The sequence below is a fragment of the Mus caroli genome, unplaced genomic scaffold, assembly GCF_978045245.1.
Source record: "Mus caroli unplaced genomic scaffold, Mus_caroli_1 scaffold_8, whole genome shotgun sequence".
NCBI lineage: Eukaryota > Metazoa > Chordata > Mammalia > Rodentia > Muridae > Mus > Mus caroli.
In genome coordinates, this window is record NW_028227263.1 from 8,189,840 (window position 1) to 8,213,107 (window position 23,268).

At 43.5% G+C, this 23,268-nt stretch overlaps 1 protein-coding gene and 2 pseudogenes across 3 annotated transcripts in view; 1 reads left to right on the forward strand and 2 right to left on the reverse strand.

Moving 5' to 3' along the window:
* Nucleotides 1–18,444, forward strand: part of CUNH10orf143 (chromosome unknown C10orf143 homolog) — a 34,472-nt gene extending 16,028 nt beyond the window's left edge. Inside the window, exons 2-5 of one of the 3 annotated variants that reach the window (XM_085841206.1) lie at nt 6,278–6,439; nt 6,546–6,608; nt 17,027–17,214; nt 17,791–18,444. In XM_085841206.1, the coding sequence (XP_085697332.1) occupies nt 6,278–6,439; nt 6,546–6,608; nt 17,027–17,086 (285 nt within the window). In that variant the 3' untranslated portion in view covers nt 17,087–17,214; nt 17,791–18,444. Of the gene's footprint in view, nt 1–6,277; nt 6,440–6,545; nt 6,609–7,490; nt 7,597–17,026; nt 17,215–17,790 lie in introns of those variants that run through there. The other 2 variants (XM_085841207.1, XM_021168420.3) reach the window with 2 other exon arrangements.
* Nucleotides 18,445–19,523: 1,079 nt separating this feature from the next.
* LOC147002838 (nucleolin pseudogene) lies at nt 19,524–21,298 on the reverse strand (annotated as a pseudogene).
* Nucleotides 21,299–21,436: 138 nt separating this feature from the next.
* Nucleotides 21,437–22,424, reverse strand: LOC110298079 (uncharacterized; annotated as a pseudogene).
* Between the last annotated feature and the right edge of the window lie 844 nt (nt 22,425–23,268).

A 23,268-nucleotide genomic window follows, 5' to 3' on the forward strand; every position in this document is an offset into this window, starting at 1 on the left:
GCAGCAAGTGCTCTTAATTTCTGGGCCATCTCTCCGAAGCCAAGGAATAGATTTTTCCTTTATTCTTCTCTATTGCTTCCTCAAGGTAACCATGTATCCTCGTGTTGGTTGGCCTGTGGTTTTGACCGTGGCTTGCTGATGCTGTAACTCACTCTCTCTTTGGCAAGCTGGAGTCGGTTGGGAAGTACTGGAAGATCTTGCCTATTCAGTTGAGAGTCTTTTGAATAACACTCATGGCTGAATGGGGCTGCAGCATTAAGATGTCACAGTCTATTTGGCAAGAGCCCTTAATTCCTTGTAAGGTAGAGGCCAAGAGTGAGAGTGAGAGGCCTAACCTCCAGCCCTTTTCTGCTTGACATTCAGCCAGATTCAATGTGCTGGAGGAAGCAAACCTCTCAAGAGTGCAAGGTCATTTTCCAAATGAAAATGTCATCATGAAGGAGTCTTTGCTTGATGGGAACCATGCTTTCGCTCTAAACGGCAATCTGTGGGGCCTTATTAATCTCGATTCCCCAGCAGTCCCTGCTCCCTGTGCAGACTGATGGCCTTCCAACTGCAGCACAAAGAAACTTCTTTATTATAGCAGACAGAATGGAGTGAAGCAGGGGAAACCTTCAGCCGTGTTTCCTGTAGCAGGATGGGAGCGATGGTGTACGCTCAGGGTGTGTACCGACTCCAGGATAAGGCCTTTAGAAAAGCTTCCCAGAATACCTTGACAATGAAGGACTAGATCAGTGTTCCTACTGTTTTTATTATCAGTATTATTTTCATAACATGTCACTGTGTAGTCAGGTTGGTCTCAGACTTGCAATCTTCCTGCTTTCCCTTCCCAAGTGCTGGGATTACATGGGTACATCCCCATGCCTAGAAAATTAGTTTATTTCTTTTATGTTCATTTTTATATAAAATATGTTTTCTTGTGTACTTGGCATCAGTGCATAACTGATATCTAATGACTCTTCCTGGTTTTCTAATTTTCTAACTTTAATTTTAATTATCTTTTTTTTTTTTGAGACTGCCTCACTTATGTAGACCAAGCTGGCCTTGAACTCACAGAAGCCCACCTGCCTCTGCCTCTGAGGTGCTAGGATTAAAGGTGTGTGCCACTACGCCTGGCTTGGTTTTCTGATTTGTGCTGTGCACAGATCAAGTAGGCTGAGTCAGGTTAACACAAGCACTGTAAGGGCTTCACTTGGAGCGGGGTTGATATGCCATCTCGTTGCTCTGCCGACTGTGGAGACTGGGCAGTGCTTTCCTGTTCTCAGTTTATATGTACTCCGCTCTTATTAGCAATGGTTTTCAACAGGGCTATGACCCTTTAGTACAGTTCCTCATATTGTGGTGACCCCAACCATACAATTATTTTCATCACTACTTCATAATTGTAATTTTGCTACTATTCAGAATCATACTGTAAATGTCTGACATGCAGGATGGTCTTGACCCTGTGAAAGGAGTCCTGACCCACTGATTGAGAGCCTCTGGTCTAAAGTTTAGAGTAGTAGGAAAGGAAGATGGACTTTGGAAGGTGCCTTAGAATCCAGAGCCATCCCCACAGTGGAGCTGCTGTTTGGTCTCCTGGATATTCAGTCCCCTGTGTATTTACAGGGGTATCAGGGTCAGGCACGTCCTGCCTGGTTTCTGGAAGGGCTCATCTTGTCAACAAAGAAGCTATGCCTTTGAATCTCATTTCTGGCAAATTGCTAAGTCTTAACCCCCTCCTCCCTCTGGACTCTTCATTCATTAAGGTCATTTGGGTCCATCACTTCCAATAAAGGAAGCATCCACATCAACAAAGAGGTGACCTCCTTCCTCCTGGGAGGGCAGCCAGACATTCTGAAGCCTGTCCCAACTTTGTCCCATCACTGACGCAGCAGTGGATTTCTGAGTTCCAGGACAGCCTGGTCTACAGAGTGAGCTCCAGGACAGCCAGGGCTACACAGAGAAACCCTGTCTCAAAAAAAACAAAAACAAAACAAAACAAACTTTCCCTGTACTGTGGTTACGGAGCAAGCCACTCTGATTTTTTTTCTTTTTCCCTAGCGACTGTACAATTCTTCACACTTGACATTTTTTTTATATTTACATCTCTGATCCATTTGATTTTTAATTTTTAAACCTTTGTTTATGTAGTGTATATCGAGATTTTGCCTGCATGTATGAATACAGACCGTGTGCATATCTGGTACAGAGATCAGAAGAAGGTATAGGGTCCCCTGGAGCTGCAGATGGTTGTGAGCTGCCTTCTGAGTGCTGGGGGTTGACTTGGGTCCTCTAGAAGAACAGCCAGTGCTCTTACCCAATGATCTATCTCTCTAGCTCCATTGGTTTCTTTTTAAATATGATATCAAAGCCAGGTATGGTAGTTATATACCTTTAATCTCAGCACTTGTAAGGCAGAGGCTGGTGGATCCATGAGAGTTGAAGGATAGCCTGCTTTATATAATGAGTTCCAGGATAGCCAGAGGTACACAGTGAGACTGTCTCAAACAAACAAACAAACAAACAAACAATAAACAAACAAACAAACAAATGGCATCAGATAGAGCTATCCACATCAGATAAAGCTTTAGTTGTTTTGTTTGCTTCTTTGTTTTTTGTTTCCTTTTTCCAAATGGTTGCCCAGTTATCCAAATAACTTATACTGTATTTAAAAGTCAACCAGGTATAAGAGGCTAAGGCAGGAGGATTGCTATGAGTTAAGGCCAGCTTAGGATGCATAGCAAAACCTTGTCCTTAAGAAGAAGGGGTGGCTGGAGAGGTAGCTCAGTGGTTGAGGTATTTGTTTTTGCAGAGGACCCAGATTCAGTTCCCATCACCCACATGGCAGCTCACAAGCACCCTAACTCTAGTTCCAGGCGACCTGAAGACCCCTTCTGAACTCCACAGGCACTGGGGACACGAACAGTGCAGATGCACGCATCTAGGCAAATCAGCATTTTCATAAAATAAATGAAAAATTTTAAAGCCTTTATTTATTTATTTATTTATTTATTTATTTATTTATTTATGGCACAAGTCCCCACCTGATATTATACAGTCATGGTGTGTTTTAATGTCCAGAGTGCTTTTCTCCGGGTGCTTCTGGCTCTGCCCTTCTGCCTTCTGGCTGTGTGCTTCTTCCCTGTGCCCTTTACTGTCTATTTGTGTTACTCATGAAATATTTATAGCTTGTTGGTACTTTTGCTGGGATTATGCAGAATTTTCAAGTTAACTTGAGAGAATTCTCATTTTTGTAGTCTCAGGTCATTCTATCTAAGAATAGAAGACTTTCAAAATTAGTTCTTATGTGCTTTGTGCTTTGAAAAGTGTTTTAAGCTGGGATGGGGACTTACCTGTATTCTCAGCACTGCTGAGGCATGGGCAGGAAGATCAGTTCAAAGGAACCCTTGGCTACATAGCAAGTTCAAGGCTATCCACATAAGCCTTTATTTTAAAAAACAAACAAACAAACAACACTTCCCCAAGAATGTTAAATTCTCTAAGCCAGGTTTGATAGTGGATGCCTATAAGCCCACCCCTTAGGAGCTTCAGCTAGCTCTAGCTTCAGGGGATCTCCTGGCACCTGCATGCATGTGGGTGCCATATAAACTCACACAGGCACACAATTACAGACACATAAATAAGAAATAAATTAAAATTGAAAGAAGACCTCAAACATGTACATCCTTGCTTCCTGTTTTAGCTTAGGTTTTTCTTTATTTTTTAATTTTTTATTTATTCATCTCTCATATATTGCATCCTGAGTTTCCCCTCCCTCCTCCCCTCCCTTTCCTCTCCCTCCCTCTCCTCACCAACCACTTCTTCCCCTTTCTCTTCTAAAAAGAGATTGCAGGCCTCCCATGGATATCAACAAATCATGGCATATCAAGTGTCAGTAAGACGAGGCACCTCCCTTTGTATTAAGCCTGGAGGAGGCCACCCAGTAGGAGGAAAAGGATCCCAAAAGCAGGCAACAGAGTCAGAGACAGCTCTGGCTCCTACTTTTATGATTCCCACAAGGCCAAGCTACACAACTCTTTTACTATATGGGCTGTCATCCGCTGTCCCACCAGCTTCCCTCAGGTGTCAGAGGCCTCAGTGCCAAACCAGACCAACGAAGGTGAGGCAGAGCCAGGGACAAATAAGTTCCACAGGGCTCTGGTCTGGCTGGGAGTGCAGGGAGTGAAGAGAGGAGGTTTGGGTGGCCTGTGGGCCAGGCAGCCAGGGTCCAAGGTCTCATCAGCTACCAGGGAGGCAACAGCCAGGTGGGTCCAAGATCCAGCAATGAAGGCTTTGGGAGATAGAACTTTTCCCAAGGGTTACTTGGGAAATAGCCACTCGCAAATGATCTTTGATGAAATGACTTGTGTGTTTTATTCAGTATGGACAGGGACTATATAAACCTTGAGGAGTAGGGTGGGGTGTAGGGGGGTAGGTGTTTCCCATTGGCTGAGTTTGAGATGTTAGTGATACTCTGTTTGCATGGGGAAAGACTCCAGGTGTGACTTCCCAGTGACTGTCTATCTGCCCGTGGTCCTCTCAGTGGGCTGTTGTGGCCATGAATTGGAATGTGGTGGTTCAAATGAGAAATGTTCCCCAGAGGCTTATATGTTTGAATACCTGGTCCCCAGCTGGTGGAACTCTCTGGGAAGGGTTGGAAGGTGTGGCCTTGGAGGAGGTGTGGTCCTGGCTCAGGCTTTGAGAGTTACACCATTCCAAGTTTCATGCTTGTGGTAAAGAATATGAAAGCTGGGTATGGTAACACACACCATTTTTTTTTCTTTTTTCTTCGATAGTTTACTTACATTTCAAATGCTTTCCCCTTTCCAGGTCTCCCCTTCAGAAATCCCCTATCCCATCAGTCCTCCCCCTGCCTCTATGAGGGTGCTCAGCCACCCACCCACCTACTCCCATCTTCCCACCCTGGCATTCCCCTATATTGGGGCATCAAACACCCTCAGGCCCAAGGGCTGCTCCTCCCACTGATGTCCAACAAGGCCATCCACAGATGGGGCCAGAGCCATGGGTCCCTCCATATGTACTCTTTGGTTGGTGGTCCAGTCCCTGGGAGCTCCAGGGGGTCTGGCCATTTGACACAGTGGTAGCACACACCTTTAATCCCAGCATTATAAGTTTGAGATTAGACCCTGTCTTGAAAAAAAGAAACCAAAAAAACAAAAAGCAATTTGCCCTTTCAGCTTCCCACCGCCATCCATTTGCTGCACCATCATGACCTCGAAACGTCTGCAACTGTAAGCCCAAATAAACGCTTTCTTCTCTGAGTTGCCTTAGCCATGGTGTTTTATCATAGCAAAAATAGAAATATAGAAAATGTATTATTTTATTATTTTATCATAGCAAAAATAACTAGTATATATTGATGATAATGACTAAGACTCACTATGTATTTGAAACTTTCAATGAATAAATAAAATATAAAAGCCACTGGGAATTATTAAATAAATAATACCTTAGATAATAAACACAGTTGGGGAAACTCATTCTTGGCAGGGACGGTGATTTACAACTGAGTATAGGCGCTGGTGAGCAGCAGACCAGAGTAGGAAATGTTTCCTGACTTGGGAGGTGGCCAGGAATAGGCCTTTCTGGGTGGCTACAAGGGGGGCACGTTGGCCCTGGGCTGAGGGCAGGTTGGTGAGTGTTGTCCTCCTGACTGTCGCCCAGGGCATGATGACTCTAGGGATGTGTCTTGGGGTGTTAAGACGTGATACTTTCTTCTGAAGTATTGAAGGACCAACTACCTTTGTAAGTAACCTTCTTTACTTCGTTTGGATGCAAAAACCAAATGTTACCTTCCCCAAAATTACCTGGTTACGGGCTTTGTGTGCAGACTCTGAGATCAATAAAAGTAATTTGTTCTTCCCTGCCAGGAAGAGGATTATTCACAAGTGAGCCATGTGTACTGTGTTAAGAACGAATGCAGCTCGATGCTAAGCAAGATGTGTTGAAGCATATAAGGAGTTTCTTGAACAGAATTTATAGGTTTGGTACATTTTCAATAAACCAGTCACAATAGTTTATTACCAGAATTTCAGCCAAAATTGTTTAAAATGACTATTTTAAATCTATCAAGGCAAGTAACTACAGACAGTGCTTGAACTAACAAGGTTAAGCGTAAGTGATGGCTGCTAGCCCTGAAAGGCACCCCATACATGGTCTATAAAGTTTCCCACCTTCTCAGGGCTCTGGTTTTGGAGCTGAAGTTTTCCGAAAGTAAATTCAGTCAGTGCTCTATGTAGCCTGAGGTCATCTGAAGTGAAACCTTGTTTTTCAGAAACGGGCGTGCAGGAGGTCAGAACCAGGTGGATATGAGTGCAGCGGCCACATGCTAACCACCTGTGGCCTGCTGTCCTGGAGCACAGAGGACCAGGAGCCCAGGCCACGAGGCCTGCCTGCATCTCAACCAGAGTGTACCCAGGAGAGGCTGAGTTCAATGGTAGGTCCCTCTTGCCAGCAAACCTGCTGTGAGCCCATAGAATTTATTGAGTAAAACTGTGACTCTGTCTGGGCTGATGCACATATGCCTGTGATTCGTTTCCTAGGTTCTGCAGAACGGAGGAAGGAGTTCAGCCCAGCCTTGCCTGAGGTGTATCTCGGGGGAGTCTGTAAGTGTGGCCTCACTGAGACCTAAGTGATAGAGTTCTTAAGCATCAGATCTGGAAAGCAGCCACGAAAGTCTGCACCTACATACATAAGGAATGAGAGATGTAAATAAAACTAAAGGTTGGTTTGAGCTAGTCTTCATATTCTGCTGAGGTTAAAAAAAAGTTCCAGCTTCATATCCCGAAGTAGACATTATAAATACTTTTAAAATTCCTACGAAAAAGCAACATTCGTGTAGTGTGCGTGTGTGAGGGTACTGATGACCAGAAAGCAGCCTTGAGGAAAAGACGTTGACTCTCTGCTAGGATGAAATACAGACCTCGAAGGTCATCTTGGAGAAGAGGCGTGATCTTATTTAAATGATCTCAATGGCAATCAGCATTGGGTTTTCCCTCTTCTGCTTAAACTTTTCCAGTGTGTTTCCATAAACTTTGCATAAGCTGTAGATTTCTGAAGGGAGCAGAGCGTTCACACCATCAGTTCAAAGTAAAGGGAGGTCAAAGACCGCCAGTCAGTTCTCAGCCTCTGCTGTAGGGCGGAATATCATAAAGTATATATTAGCATAATAATGCCTTTGTTATTAATATTGAACTCACTCTAAGAACAAGTTAATATGTTTTTGATAACCTCTGTAATTCTTGGGTTTTTTATTTTAAATTTGAAATCTCAATATTGCAATAAAATAGAACTGTATTTAAATTCCACATAGAAACCAGGAGAGTGAGTTTGCGTCTGAGTCTGAGTATCAGAGATTGCCCCCTAAAGAGCTTCAGAGAAGTGAATTGCTGTTTCTGATGAGCAAGAGATTGAGTCCGTAACTTACAAGTGTCTTCAGCTGACTGGCTGCTGGGTTTTACAGTGACAGGCGCTGATTTTTGCACTAGACAGACCTGGCACCCTGGTAGCTGCCATTCACGGGAATCCGAGTAGCTGAAGACATCAGAGCCGATGCAGAAGCAAACATGAGCGCTGCACTTTTTCCATGGAGGTGTGCTTTGCTACTCTGTTGTCAGTTGGCAGAGCATCGTGTCGCATGCGTGCTGTAGTTCTGATCGAGATGCAGTAATTTGAATTTAGTATATTTAGGTAGGTTCCCATGGCTGCCAAATATACCCTAGGATGCAGATAGGTCATACTTTTCTTGAGAATTGTCCCCCCTCTGTATTTAAATCACCTCTCTCGTTGCGAGTGGCTGGTTCTGTTTCTTGCCCCTAACCTCATATACATGGGATATAGCTTTCAACTCCTCCTGTCTGTCAGAGGCACATTTGGAATTCGTGTGAATTCCTAACACTCATAGAGCTTGTGTTCTGGAATGAATGGCTTAAAGGAGAAAAAAATTAGCTCAAACTCCTGATTGGATCATTTTGGCTAATATTCTGTTTGAACAACAGTACCTGTTTGCCTAGGGTTTTCTGTTCCTTTCTAATTCCCCAAGCTCGCCTCCTTTAGTTTCATAGGAAATGAATCTATGAGCAGAAAACCTACATTGATATGTAAATATCATTTTTTTATAGTTAATGCTCAATATTCTTTTCATCTAAATTTCAGAATCTGACTTTAAAAAATCAGTTTCCTTTTATTTGTAGTTACTCTCAATAAAATTTGACTCAGGCTCAGGCAGTTTAATATTTACACCCACTGTTTCTAAAAGTCTTATGTAAATAAAGACTGAAATGTGAATTTGGAAAGTCACACCTCCTGCTATTTGAACAGACTGCTCTGCCTATATCTTCTTTCTCTCATAATGCGGCTAGTTGCTCTCCTAAGCTTTTAAAATAATAAGACACTTACTATTCTTATATTCTAAAACATCAAAAGGTTCAGTGTTAAATAAAAAGCAAATAGTATTTTTAGAGAGGTAAGATCCCAGGGAGCAGTACTTAGGAGTAAATCACTGGTGGGCAGCAACTGCAAACTTCAGAGGACTTTATTACACTCAGGCTCATTCATAGCCACTTGCCCGCATGCACAGGAGTGCTTCCCTGCCTGCTCACCATTCCCAGCCTGACTCAGGATGGCTCCCCTGTCTCTGTTGGGGACAGAGGCTATGTCAGTTTAGTTCAGTGGAATCCCTAACAGCAGTCTCACGTGTCCCTCTCAGCTTGTTTGGTGGCTTTGCCCTGAAGCCGCTGTGTGACCTGAGCCTCTTTCTGTGTTTCTGTAGTGTGCGGATCCAACTGACTCATTCCTGCTCTGAATCCTAGGCAGAGCAGAGCGGTCTCTGTAGGACCCGAGCTCCTTGCTCTTCAGCTGCCTTACATCTGTTTATTTGCATGTGTTTATATTTATGTGTGTTGTGTGCTCTCTCGAGTATGGACATAAATATGTATTTGACCATGTGTGGAAGTCCAAACTTGATATTGAGTGCTTTCCATGGTCACTTTCTGCTTGCTGAGACCACACCTCCCGCTGGAATGGAAGCTCACTAAATCTGGCTAGCCCAGCTGGCCGGTTTGCCCCCGGGATCCCCCATCTCTGCCTCCCATGTACTGGGATCACCAGTGGCCTTCCAGGACTGCTTGTCTTTTTCATGGATTCCTGGGATTAGAATTGAAGTCCTCGTGCATGCACACATGCAAGTTTTTTTTTTCTGTCAAGCTATCTTTTAGTCCTCTGTCATGGTTTTTGGTTTTCTGAGACAGGGTTTCTTGATAAACTCTTGGCTGTCCTGGAACTAACTCTGTAGACCAGGCTGGCCTTAAACTCATAGAGATCCACCTGCCTCTGCCTCCCAAGGGCTGGGGTCTAAGGTGTGCGCCACCATTGTCCAGCCTCTGTCGAGTTTTAATCAATGAGTTGTTTCTCATGAAGGCATGGACCATTTCTCAATATATCTTGAGTCTCACTCTCTACATTTGCACTTAATCTTTCCATCGATCTAAGTCACTCATACGGTGCCTTCTGTTCCAGTAACTGATGACTGAGTTCTTTTGTTTGCTTGCTTGTTTGATTGACAAAGTCTCAGGGCATAGCATAGGCTGGCCTTGACCTTATCATGTGGCCTGGACTGACCTAGATTAGTTGTAATCCTCCTGCCTCAGCCTCTGAGTGCTAAGATTATAGACAGGAGCAATTGCGGACAGTTTTCTCTGTAATTGTCCCTGTTGAGTTTGTGTTATACGTCATCACCCAGGCCATCTCCCCTCAGCCCCATATTATCTGTTCCGCTCCTGAGGATTTAAATGCGTATGGGAACAGTGTGGATGTGAGACACTTAAGAGTCTGTCCCCACAGTTGTCAGGCTGCTGCTTTTCCTGCTTTGCACTGTCTTGTCTTACACTTCAGGCACAATGGGTGAGGACTGTTTGTTACCAGCAGATTTCCTTTCTTCCCACAAATGACCGGGTGCTGACTTCTCTGCAGTCAGCTCGGCTATGGGAACGCTGCTGCTTCTTGTCAGTTCAGACCAATTAAGTGAGGTGTGATGCTGCTGCCAGGGGGCTACAAAATAAACACAAGAGGACCTGTGAGGGGATGGGGCTTATAATGTAGACATGAAGAAGGGTGGAGGATTATAAGCAAGACCCATGAAATGTGGGGAGCAGAGGAAGTCCTCTCACGAGTCCTCAGAGAGTTAGAAGGAAATGAAGTCCTGAGTGAATGAGTATTAGTGACAGGGACACAGGAATGTCACGGATCCTAGAACCTTAGACCCATGGAGAAAATGGCAGAATCTCCCAGGGAGTGAGGCTCAGAGGGCAAATGGCAAAAGCCTTCCTTTTGGTCCATGTGTGGATGTTGATAGTGAGTACAGAAAATATCCACTATAGCTTTCTCCCCAGCCGGATATTTAGGGCCTGAACACTGCTCCTCCCAAGATCAGCTAAACCTGCCTCCTCGATCCAGCTGTATACTATAAATAAATCCAGCTTCTCCCTATGTACTAATCCAACATCTTTGTCGAGTTGTATACAATATAGAGTTGTATGCAATAACCCCACCTCCATGGTCAACTCTATGTAATAAACATGCTGTACTCTTGGGGTGCTGTGGTTTCTCTATCAGAGAGTGCAGACCATCCAACCCCAGTTTCCTGTCCGTTTACCTGCTTGTCATTCTCTATTCTCTCTGCTCCAGTCAAGTCCAAGTCCCTGGAGCTGTGAGTGGACATGGCAATGGGGATGAGAAGTTAGGGTCATATTCTATCCAAGAAGGTAGGGGAGTTACAGTGGACATCTGTGACAGGTGAGATTTGTACAGGAGAGTCACGAAGAGTGGGATTTATAAGAGACATCTGTGAAGGTGGTTTTAAGGGAGAGTCACAACGGGGAGGTTCTAAGGGAAAGAGCCATGATATGTGAGGAGGTCTATAAGGGAGAGGCATTACAAGTGGGGGTTATAAAGGAGATCCATGAAGGGCCAGAGAGTTATAAGGGAGAAAACTATGAGAAGAAAGTCCTTTATGGGAGAGGGAGGGAGAGGGAGAGGGAGAGGGGGAAGGAAAAGAAAAAAAAAAAGAAAAGAACAGAAAAGGAAAAGAAAAAAGAAAAGAAAAGAAAAGAAAAGAAAAGAAAAGAAAAGAAAAGAAAAACTGGTGACTTAATTAAGCTCGCCATGAGCAGAGTTTATCCTGCTAAAAGTTGAACACAATACTTCCTGGAAGTGTTTCCATTGTCTAGGAGGAAGAGCAGGACACTTGCTGTGTCAGTTTATGCTCTGTGTTCTAGAGTTTCTAACTGGCACAGTAAGACAAGAACAAAGGAGCAATGAGTAGAAGAAGTGACAAGGACAACCAGAAACATTTAAGTTTTTGTTTCCAGATTATATAGCCACCTACATAAAATATCCAGGGAAGCCTGCAGGTCAACTACTAAGCCAGATGGCAGAGCAAACAGATATGCAAAACCATAGTCTTATTCACTAATAGTCCTGAAAAGAAGCCCCACCAGCGGCTTCCCACTCACACAGGTGCTTGCTGTCAACTGTGCTTTGTGGATTTCAGCATTTCAGTAGGCCCACCGCAGGGGCTTTCTGTGTTTGTTTGTCTAAGAATGTCTTAATTTCTAAGTCACTTTTGAAAGATAGTTTTGTTGGAAATAAAATTCTTGATTGGTAGGACTAAGAAGGACTAGGAAGCAGTGAGCACATCTGGAAACCACTGGACATGAAGAGAGTCCATTTCCATCCCAGTAGTAGAAGCAAATAAGAACCTGAGGCCCATGGCATGGTTCAGCAGGGAAAGGTGTTTGCTGTTGGTCCTGACGACCTGATTTCCATCCCCAAGGTCCCCAAAAGCTGTCCTCTGACTTCCACATATATCATACACATACATGCAAAATAAATAGTATCTTGGTTAGTGAGAAGAGACTGGGCTTTTGCCATATTTTCCACCGTTGCTTTATTTTCCCTATGTAAGTCTTTCCAACAGAAGCAGGCTTTCTATTGTCTGTGGTAAGATGTACTGCCAAGACACAGCAAGCTTTGCTCTTTACCCTTAACTTCACCAAAGCTTAGCTCTGCTGAGCAGACCATCCGTGTCAGACATGCTTCTGGTGTTGGGTGTATGTTATCTTTGAATCCCAACATCTCAGGGCTTCAGCCCCTTCACACCCTAGCCTGTCCTGTGTAGATCAGGCTTCTCTGTATGTCACTGTGGGCCTTGTGGCCTGAAAGGCCTAACAAACTGGAACAAGTATGGAAGACTCAGGAGCCAAAACTGGGCATGGTAACATATGCCTGCAATTGTATCTCTTTGGATATGGAGGCAGGAGGTCTAGGAGTTTAAGACTAGCTTTGGCTACTCGTGGAGTTGGAAAACAGACTGGTTTACATGAAACCCTGTGTCAAAAAACAAAAATATTTAAAAGAGGGGAAAAGAAATCAGGAGTAAGTTGGTGGTGAGTGGAGAGTTAGGGATGGTGTGAGGGAAGTCTAACCGATCGGCTTCTGAGGACTGCAGGTCACTGTGCTCATGTCGATGTGACCTGTCTTGAAGCTTGAGTCCATATGATCTGCTTTCCATCTGTCTTCTAAGTGGGTGCAGAAGGGAAATAAATGTCTCAGTGAATACTTTTTTAATAAGAGGGAAAAACAATTTGCTTTTCAAGCTTTGTGGCAGTGATGGCATGATTGGAACTGAATTGATTAAGAAGTATCCACCCAATTCCATCCCCAGGTCCTGGACTTTCCTGTAGGGGAGGCCCCCACACTCTGCAGTAACTCCCCAAACTCCCCTGACCTAATCCATAGCACACCAGAGCCCCAGGAAGAAGAGTCCTGTGGAGAAATGGGGGCATACTGCATTCTCTTTCTCGAGAGCTGTTGTCCTGGACCCTGCAAGACCTTAAGGACCACAGTAGGGACTTCATTTCTAAAGGGGTACCTGTCCTGTATGTCATTCTTCTAGCTTGTGGGCACACGACCTGTGTGTCCTTTATAATCTTTTATGTTCTCATATGATGATCTTCTATGGAAGTTCTTATATGATATTTTTCTGTGGTCTTGTATGCATTTATGTGATCTTAGATATTCTATGATCTTGTATGTTTTTATATAACATTCTTAGATTCTATGATTTCATGTTTTGTGTATGTTCTTACATGTTTATCAGTGATCTTGTATGTGCTTATATGATTGTGTGTATTCTTTTTTTGATTAAAAAAATTTTATTAGATATTTTCTTTAATTACATTTCAAATGTTATCCCTTTTCCTAGTTTCCCCTCCAAAAACCCCCTATCCTCTCTCCCCTCCCCTTGCTCCCCAACCTATCCACTCCCATTCCTGGTCCTGGCATTTCCCTATACTGGGGCATAGAACCTTCACAGGACCAAGGGCTTCTCCTCCCATTGATGGCTGACTAGGCCATCCTCTGCTACATATATAGCTAGAGTCACAAGTTCCACCATGTGTTTTCTTTTATTGGTGGTATAGTTCCAAGGAGCTCTGGGGGGGTACTGGTTAGTTCATATTGATGTTCCTTCCATAGGGCTTCAATCCCCTTCAGCTCCCCGGGTATTTCTCTGGCTCCTTCATTGGGACCTTGTGCTCTGTCCAATGGATGACTGTGAGCATCCACTTCTGTATCTGCCAGGCACTGGCAGAGCCTCGCAGGAGACAGGTATATCAGGTTCCTGTCAGCAGGATCTTGTTGGCATCTGCCTAGTGTCTGGGTTTGGTGGTTGTTTATGGGGTGGATCCCCAAGTGGGGCAGTCTCTGGATGGTCGTTTCTTCAGGCTCTGCTCCGAACTTTGTCTCTATAACTCCTTCCATGGGTATTTTGCTCCCCATTCTAAGAGGGAACGAAGTATCCACACTTGGTGTTCCTTCTTCTTGAGTTTCACGTGTGTGTTCTTATATGATGTTCTTTTATGATCTTACATGAAGTTGTCTATGATCTTATATTCTGTGCTCTTCTGACTTTTATATGATCCTTATATTGTGTGATGTTCTGAGATGTTTTTCTATGATCTTATATGTTCTCATGTGTGTTTATATGAATATCTTCTATGATGATGTATGTTCTTATATAATATTCTTAGATGGATATTCTTGTGTGGTCTTTGGATTTACTTATGATCTATGTTCTTATATGATATTCTTATATGTTCTTCTATGATCTTTTATGTTGTATGTCCATAAACAATGATCTTCTGTGATCTTGTACGTCATATGTTTATGCATGTTCTTTGGTTGGTTGGTTGGTTGGTTGGTTGGTTTTTGTTGTGGTTGTTGCTTTTTGAGACAGGGTTTCTCTGCGTAACCCTGGATGTCCCAGAACTTGCTTTGTAGACCAGGCTGGCCTTGAACTCACAGAGAACCACCTGCCTCTGCCTTCCAAGTGCTGAGATTAAAGGCATGTACCACTCCACCTGGCTATATATATTCTTTAGACCGTGTGTATAAGTTTTCACATGTCCTTACATGTGCTCACATGTTCTTGAGAAACACTCCACCATTCTCTGTCATGGTCTGTGGTGTCCTCTTGACCTCAATGAGCTTGAGCTTCCAGACGGATACTCTAATCCTGCCCATGTACCACGTGCATACCAAGCTTCTGTTGTTACTGGTTCTAGAACATTCTGACCTTAACGTTGTCGTCTTCATTTCCTAAAACGCCTCTGCCTTATAAGGTAGACACACATGTGCCTTTCCTGGCTTTCATAGCATTTTCTCTCATGGTCCAGGTGTGACGTGGATTTGGCCTAATGTTGTGTGTATTATAATGTTAATTTTAGTCTCTAAAACTGTTTACATGAGTGCATTGGTACAGAATTTATAGATTGATACAGATTTAAGTTTTTCTTTGATATAAATTGCTACATTGATACAAAATTTAAAATTAATATTGTTACTCTTAAATAGACATTGTGCCTATACAACCCATTTAAGAATACAAGGCTTAGACCCAGTCTTTCTGACAGCTGCTGTTACAGACTATTTAGTATGATTAAATAGCACAAGTTAAGGGCCAGATGTAAACTCATGGTTATACTAGATTCTGATTTAGTTATAATAAGGTGTTTTCAACTTACTCAAATAAAAATGATTAAGAATAGTTAAGCTTTAACAGTTCAGATATAATATATATATATATATATATATATATATATATATATATACACACACACATAAATATGTAGTCTTCAAAGACATCAGAAATCCACAAAATCTGACATTTAATCATTTAATGATTATTTGAAATTTGACTAGAGACATGTCTGCTCCTGGCAATACCCCCTTCATGGTTCAAAGAAGAAATTAAACATCAAAACCTCCACATACAGTTACTCCAATAATGACAAGATAGCCACTAGACAAAAATTGCCCTATTCATTTATAGACAAAATACTGTCTAAAGAAGACAACCAGATGTGGGATAGTTGACTACTAAGCTCTACCAAGACAGGGTAAGCTAGTCCTTCATATTCCTGCTTCACTTAAGATCTGTCAGATGGTTCTGGGCCAGAGGGCTGAAGACGGATGCTCCAACATTAGGACAACATCCAGCAAATTAGGGGCTGTCCGTGGAGTCAGTTGTCTCTATAATTTTTTTTTAAGTTTTAGAAGCTATGTTTTTGTGCTTCCTATATATTCAGGTTATATTTGTTTCATTCTTGGGTTTCTGACAGGATTGAAGACTAGTTATAGTCTCATAATCAAACTCAAGTTGTTTAGCATTGAGAGAGATGATATAGATTTAAAAGAATGGTTTTCAGATGGTAATGCAAGCTAAAATCAAAACATAATTCAAATATAACATTATAAGCTCATTAAGTTAAGATAGATAATAAAATACTTTAACTAATTGACAAATATAATAAACTAGATATTAATTATATATCATACTTTATAATTTACATAATTGTTATGGTTATACTCAATTTATGTCTGAGAGAAAAAGGCCTTTTTCATTGGACAAGAGGGGAGAAATGAAGTGGGTTTGGCTTAATGCTGCTTGTGTTATAATGTTAATTTTTGTCCCCAAACTGCTTACAGAAGTGTCTGCACATAAGACACTGAGGGCCCTGACCCCAGTTGATTCCAATTGGTAAATAAAGGTGCTAACAGCCAATGGCTGGGCAAACAGACAGAGGCGGGACTTTTAGGATTCCCAGGCTTGGAGAGAAAAGAGAGGAAGAAAAGAATCATTATGAGAGGGGTGTAGGACAGACCAGCCATATAAGAATTTAAGTGAATGACTCTAATGGCCACTTCCCCGATTGGGTCTGGAGGAACAGAGATGAGATATAGATTTTAAAGATATTACCTCTGGAATACCAGAGGGGAGTGTTTACAGGAAGAATTAGAGGTGCCCAGCCTTTGAGCTACTGAAGACATATCAAAATTAGCTGACATATATGTCTGTCTTTCTTTCTCTTCCTTCCTTCTCTCTTTCCTTCCTTTCTTTCTTCCTTCCTTTCTTTCGTTCTTTCTTTTTTTTTCTTTTTTTTTTTTTGAGACAGGGTTTCTCTGTATAGCCCTGGCTGTCCTAGAACTCACTCTATAGACCAGGCTGGCCTCAAACTCAGAAATCTGCCTGCCTCTGCCTCCCAAGTGCTGGGATTAAGGCATGTGCCACCCCTGCCCGGCTATATATGTATGTCTTTCATTCACAGTCCAAATAACTCTTGGGCGGGTGTGCACATGCGACCCGTCAGGAACAAAGAGCAGGCTAACCAAATACTACTACACAGGTGAACCACAGAGCCATTGGCATAAAATGGATACATGGCCACCTGCCAGTCTTCTCCAGGCAAGGCCTGAGTCTCTTCCCCTTGGCAGCACCTCCTTTCTGGAGAGTGGATGAGACCTTTGGCTGGATGTTCATCTCCTCATTTCCTAGTCACCCAAACATTTCTGTATCTTAGCCCCCTCAGGAAATCAATTAGTGTCTTAGGATAGGCCTTGTAGGCTGGGATGCCAGCCTTCTTTTGCCTCTAGCCAAAAGTTCCTCTGATGGGACTTCTCGTTGCAGGTAGTGCAGTGCCTGGCCAGCTGTCATCCCCAGGCATCTGGTTCTCCCGGTTACTGCTGAGGGGCCATGAGAGGCCTGCTTCAGAAGCATGGTGAGGTGCCCTGGTGGGAACCGCTACGATCCTGGGGAGCTTCCAGACATCCACAGGACCATCAAGCCACACTGCTAGTGTTTTGAATCCTGATTTGGTATTCTGACAGCATATTTAAAAATTTTATTTTATGACAGGCTGAGTGATATTTTCATTGTTTTTCTCCAAGTAATAGAGGATGTACCATTTGTTTAGACTGTTCTTTGTGGGAGTAGGGATACTTTAATACCTTAGTTACAGTGTAGGGAATATTAATAAATATATAAGTTATGACTTAGAAGCCATTATTTATAAGTGCAAGCCGGGCCTATACAGAAGTATCATTTATGTAACTCCAGTACTCTAGAGGTGGCATACAGCAGCTAGCCTGTTTACTGTGTGTATGTGTGTGTGTTTCTCTCTCCCTCCCCTGTTAATATATTATTATTACTATTATTTTTGAGACAGGGTCTCACTGTGAAGGCCAGGCTGGCCTGGAACTTATTCTGTAGCACAGGCTGGCTATGCTCTTGTGTGCGGATGCTTCACATGTGTGGGGATTATAAGCGTATGTCATCACACCCAAGCTAGCCCAGTTATTATAGTGTTCTCTGTGTTGGTGAATATCTAACTGAAGCCTGTTATTGAATGTAGAGTGAATTAATGCTCACAGTGTGTTCTTTTACCATTGCAGGGCCATTTTAACCATACAGACAATCATTAGAAGATGCAAATGGGGCTGGTGAGATGGCTCAGCGGTTAAGAGTGCCGACTGTTCTTCCTAAGGTCCTGAGTTCAAATCCCAGCAACCACATGGTGGCTCACAACCATCTGTAATGAGATCTGACGCCCTCTTCTGGAGTGCCTGAAGACAGCTACAATGTACTTACGTATAATAAATAAATAAATATTAAAAATAAAATAAAATAAAAAAGAAGATGCAAATGGGACGAAGGAAGATGCCAGTTGAATTTGAATCCTCACTTGATGGCCAGTGCACATCCCTTATAGCTTGCCTGGGTACCCACCTGTTCAAATGACAGTCAGGGCTCCCTGCAGAGATTTTCTGCCTCTTAGGTAATCCCACTGTCCTCTGCAGAAGGCCAGGAACATCCTGAGTGGGATGGCTCATTGCAGCCTCTTTTGTAATGTCTTCTGCTGGACAGGAAATTATCTAGAAGTCAGAACATTCTGTACCAAGCTGCCTGGAGGTTCTGGATCCTCATAGCTCATGTAGTCATTGGGCGCAGCCGGAGATCTCCCTGCCTGTGGACTATGGGTTGCTTCTGGACATTGCTGGGCTGTTCAGTGCTCTTTTTAATTAAAATACTTATTTTTGTATTTTAAATGCTCTATGATCTTGATGTGAATTTTATTAAATGCTGATGTCCAATCAAGCTATGTAATTCTCCAACTGAAGTAATCAGGGCAGAACCCCATTTATATTAAAATGGAAACTGTGGACAGCTGTCTGGCTTTGGTGTGTTGTGTAACTCTGGAGACTGGCCTTGTTTTCCCCGGGTCAGGAAGCTTCCTGAGTGGAGGTCCTACAGAAATGACTGGATTCTAGAACTGATTTCATGGTCTTTAACTGGAAACTGGAAGTGGACCCCAGCCCTGTCTTCCATGTGTCCATAATGCTCTTTACAGGGCTGTGGTCCCTGCCAGGAACACATGGAAGAACCCAGTCTATACTAACCCTGATGTGTGGCCATGATGAAGCCCACACTGCAGAACTGAGACAGGGGAAATCAAGCTGCTGGAACGACTATGATGCTGTGTGTGAGGGAGACGCTCCAACATCACAGGACATAGCTGTTAAACCACGGAAGAAGCTAGCATTGCAGCTGACTTAGACACGACAGCCCATGCCCAAGCAGCCAAGACAGAGACAGGCTGTGGTTTGTGGCCTTAAAATAGTGGGTGAAGGTGGTTGTTGTTTAGTTTTTCTCAAAAATGACACTAATTTTTATAAACAAATGGAAACCTCCTAAGCTCCCATTTATTTTCATCTGTAAACTCTGCCTCCATATTCATTAAAAGTGATGTTCATACTTTTGTGCTTGGAGAAGCACACAGATCACCCAGGCTGTGAACCCAGCAGCCCCTCTGACCATCATCTAGCCCATGAGACACATTGCTGCTCCATGCTAGATAGAACCCAGCAGAATCTGATTCTGTCTACTGAAAGTGTCATGAGTGACCTTAAAAGTTTAAAAAAATTAAATTCAGTGTGTGTGTGTGTGTGCATGTTTGTGTGTCTGCATGTATATGTGTATGTGTGTCCCCAGAATATGTGTGGAAGTCAGAAGACAACTTGCTGGAGCCAGTTCTCTCTTTCCACCATGTGGGACCTGGAGATCAAACTCCAGGCTTGGCAGCGAGCACCTTCACCCACTGAATCATCTCTCCAGCCCAAGAAGTTCTTTAAGCCTCTTTCTTCTCATCTGTGTTGGATGGTGGTGGCACATGGGATTTTCCCATCAGCATGGAAAGCAACACGTTCAGACGGCCTGGGGAATCTCCTGTGAGAGCCATTTTCCCTGCTGCATGTCCCTCTATATCCCTTTTCTTCTATGAAGCCAAGCCAGGGGAGATTATCAAGAGAAAAGAGCCAGAGGGTAGGTGAGGTGAGCCAGCTTGTGGAACCAATCGTTTCATCTGAGATGCCTGGAATTCTAGACTGCATGGAGCAAGAACACTGAGGAGGTGGCACTGGGCAGCACACGGGCTCTCCTGGCTTCTTCCCTTTAGAAACAAGCGGGGCTCTGACATCCCAGACTTTCTGCTTTCCCTGTTGACAGCAGGAATCCACCTGTGGCTGTGCTAGCCTCGGGGAGTAGCAGAGCTTGGCATTGCTTCTTCCACTGACTCTGCCACCTTCACCATCCTCGCCCTCACCTGGACCCCACTTGCCCAGATCTATCAGTCTATCTCTTCATGACTGGGACCACTGGTCCTTGGGCCCAACCTCTCTCCTGTAGACCATGCAGCTGTGAGGGTGTAGGGATAGAGAACATTTAAGTAATATCTTGTTTAAAAAAGTCTCTGTATGAGTATAAAACAATTCATGGCAGAGGGATAGGGAGATCACGGGTGTCAGTGGCCTGTAGCAGCTTGGGGTCTAACAAAATGTCACCTAGGTGTCGTTGATATCATCAGAATCATTATCATTTTTTTGTAGGGAAAAGATGGTTTGATACATGGGATGAAACTATAAATTTAGAACATACAGATCATGGTTAGCTCTATAACTCATCTTTAAAAAGTTATATGGCTGGGTGGCACATGCCTTTAATTCCACATACAGAAGGCAGAGGCAGGTTGGTCTCTGAGTTAGGGGCCAGCCTGGTCTTTAGATTGGGTTCCTGGACAGTTCAACCCTGCCTTGAACAAATCACAAAAGATTTTATCAATATCCAGTCAAAACCAACGGTGTCTCTCTTGAGATGTTATCTATATAGATTCCAAGTTAGAATATACAGTTGTGTCCTTACTGTCTTGGAATAGCCTCACAAGGCTCCATCATTGAACAGGAAACAGCAAACACCCCCCAGAGTTCTTTCTTTCAAATGAAGAAAGGAAGATGAGAATAGAAGTAATTTTTAAATTTTGTCTTCTGGTTTTGTGGCTTGAATTCTGTCATCTGGCACCTCAGGAAGCCTCTGGCACCTCCAAAACCTCCCTAGCCTTTGCCACCAAGTTCACTTCTTCCTCCTCCATTCCCATCTCAGCCACTTTTACCTGTAGGCTTGAACTAGCCCAAGGTACCTTTCTTCCCATCACTTTTACCATCTTCCATGGCCTTATTGGCAACGTTGGCATCTTTCCCACTGTTGAAGTCTACAAAACCAAACCCTCTGGAAGACCCAGTCTCCTCATCGTGACTATTCTTGCATGAATGGAGCCCTCTAATGATTCTTTTAAGGTCTCTTCAGGGCTTTCCTCAGACAGACCTTAGCCAGAGTTTTGGATGGCCGACTTCTTGTATTAGGCGATCCCCTGGGTCCTTATAACTTCAGCCTGATTGTTCTGCCCTCAATCTCCATTTTCCTACAGAAGTTTAAAGCTTCAACATCTTCAAATGAAGCAAATTCTATAGACGCATGCCCTTTAGATTTGCCATTTGGATTCTGGGGCAATTTGATACAAGTTCCTTAGTGAAATACTTCCTGAAGAGTTTCTTGGGTTGTACTGTAGGAAAGTTACTTTAACCAAAGCTTTTGCTCCCCAGTCTGACCACTTTCCCAGCTCTCTCTTGCCTTGCCCTTTCTTTACCCATCCGGCTCTGCCCCCTGCTTTTCCTAAACTTTTTCTCTGGGTTGACTTCTGCCTTGAACTCATGAGCGATCAATCCCACCCTTGCTGACCGATCTGACCTCTGTGGCATCTTCATCACCTCATCCTCAGTAATATTGAAAGACGATTTTGGCAAAAAGTGTTCTTGCAGCCCACACTTTCTTACTGTCTCTTTCTTTTCTTTTCTTTTCTTTTTTTTCCTCCTTTAATTGTATTGCCAAACACTTGTTAAGCCGGTGAGTTCTAAGGCCTTTGCTAGGTTTTTAGCAGACTTAAAATTCACATAGCCAAAGTTTGTAACTGTCTTAATTATCTAATATTTATACCAATAAAGACATGGGAGGTGATATAAACCGAAGTAAATTTGGTCATTTCTTTTGTTTTCCAGGTGCTGCTATAACAGGCTGCTCTTCTTTGTCCTCCTCCTCCTCCTCTTCATCTTCCTCTTCATCTTCATGGCCACACTCTTGGCTTTCACAAGAACAACTTTTACAGAAGCACTCTCCCGTTTGGCCAGTATGATCTTTGTAGAGTCTTCTTCAGAGTCATCTTCCTCCTCACCTCCGTCCTCCTCTTCCTCACCTCCCTCCTCCTCCTCATCTCCTTCGTCCTCCATCCTCTGAAGCAGGAGTAGCAGCTGCTGCTTTCTCTGCTTTCACTGCTTTCACAAGTGTCAGCCCAAAGGACTCCTCCTCCTCACCTTCATCTTAATCCCCATCATCCCCATCTTCATCTTCATCACTGTCTTCCTCCTTAGCGTCCTAACTGCACTTAGTCCCCTTCAGCTGGAGTGGCAGCCTTCCTTTTTTAATAGAGGTTGCTACCAATGCTTTTACGTGTGTGGCCACTTTAACCTTTCTTGTCTGTGAAGTGATTACCTTCCTTACTTGTTTTTCCTTTGCCTGTTTTCTGAGGGATGACTACCTCTTCATCATCTTCTTCATCATCTTCACTGTCTTCCACCTTTCGGGGAGGAGCCATTTTCTTGGAGTCACTGTGATTTTGACCTTTGGCCTTTTTGAGTTTCATAATGATGGCAGGTTATGACAACAGCATGTACGGTGAGAGAGAGGGCAGCACAGAAGAGCCTGGGGAAGCCCAGGCAACTCCTATGGCAAACTCAGCTGAGGACAGTGAGGACACTGGGGCACATGCAACTGAATGCCAGCTACAGCTAGCACCTGAGGCAAAAGGTGCCAATGCCATCTTAAAAGGAATCAGAAAGTTCCGTCTTAACCAGGCCTCACTTGGCCAGTCCTATGCTGCGTAGCTCCGGGTGTGTCCTGCTACCAGTGGGTATATGTGGAGTCAGCAAAGAGATGAGCTGATAGATGCTTCTTCAGCTGTGGAAGTCCCTCAGGGTGGGGCATGTAGCCTGCTGGGGGTGTCCAGGTCATCTGTCCTTACACAGTTTGCTCTCCCTGTCAGGCCCCTTGTCAGCACCACAGGTACTAAGCACAGCCCATTAGCCAATAGGCAGAACCTGCACAGATTTCACTAAACTGGCTTTCCAGCCACCCCATGTGGAGCGTGAAATGGGATTGCCCCTTCCCAGTGCTTCCTTGTCACTCTGTCAAGAAGAGGAGAGAGACATTTCCTTCCACCCATGGAAACACTGGGCATTTATGTGTGTGTCATTTAGATAAGTTCTCATTTGTCCCTTTAATTTGCCACTGTTGGGTTTTATATTAGGGTAAAGGTATGAAAGTGTATAAACCTTTAAGGATGCCTGAAAATAAATTGATGGCAACTTCTAAAGCAACAACTTGAAAACATTGACCTCAGAACATTTGAGCATGTTAAATCCCTAACAGAGAAGGACGTGCGAACACCATTCAAGCTGCTTCACCTGAAACACAACTCTTTCCACCTC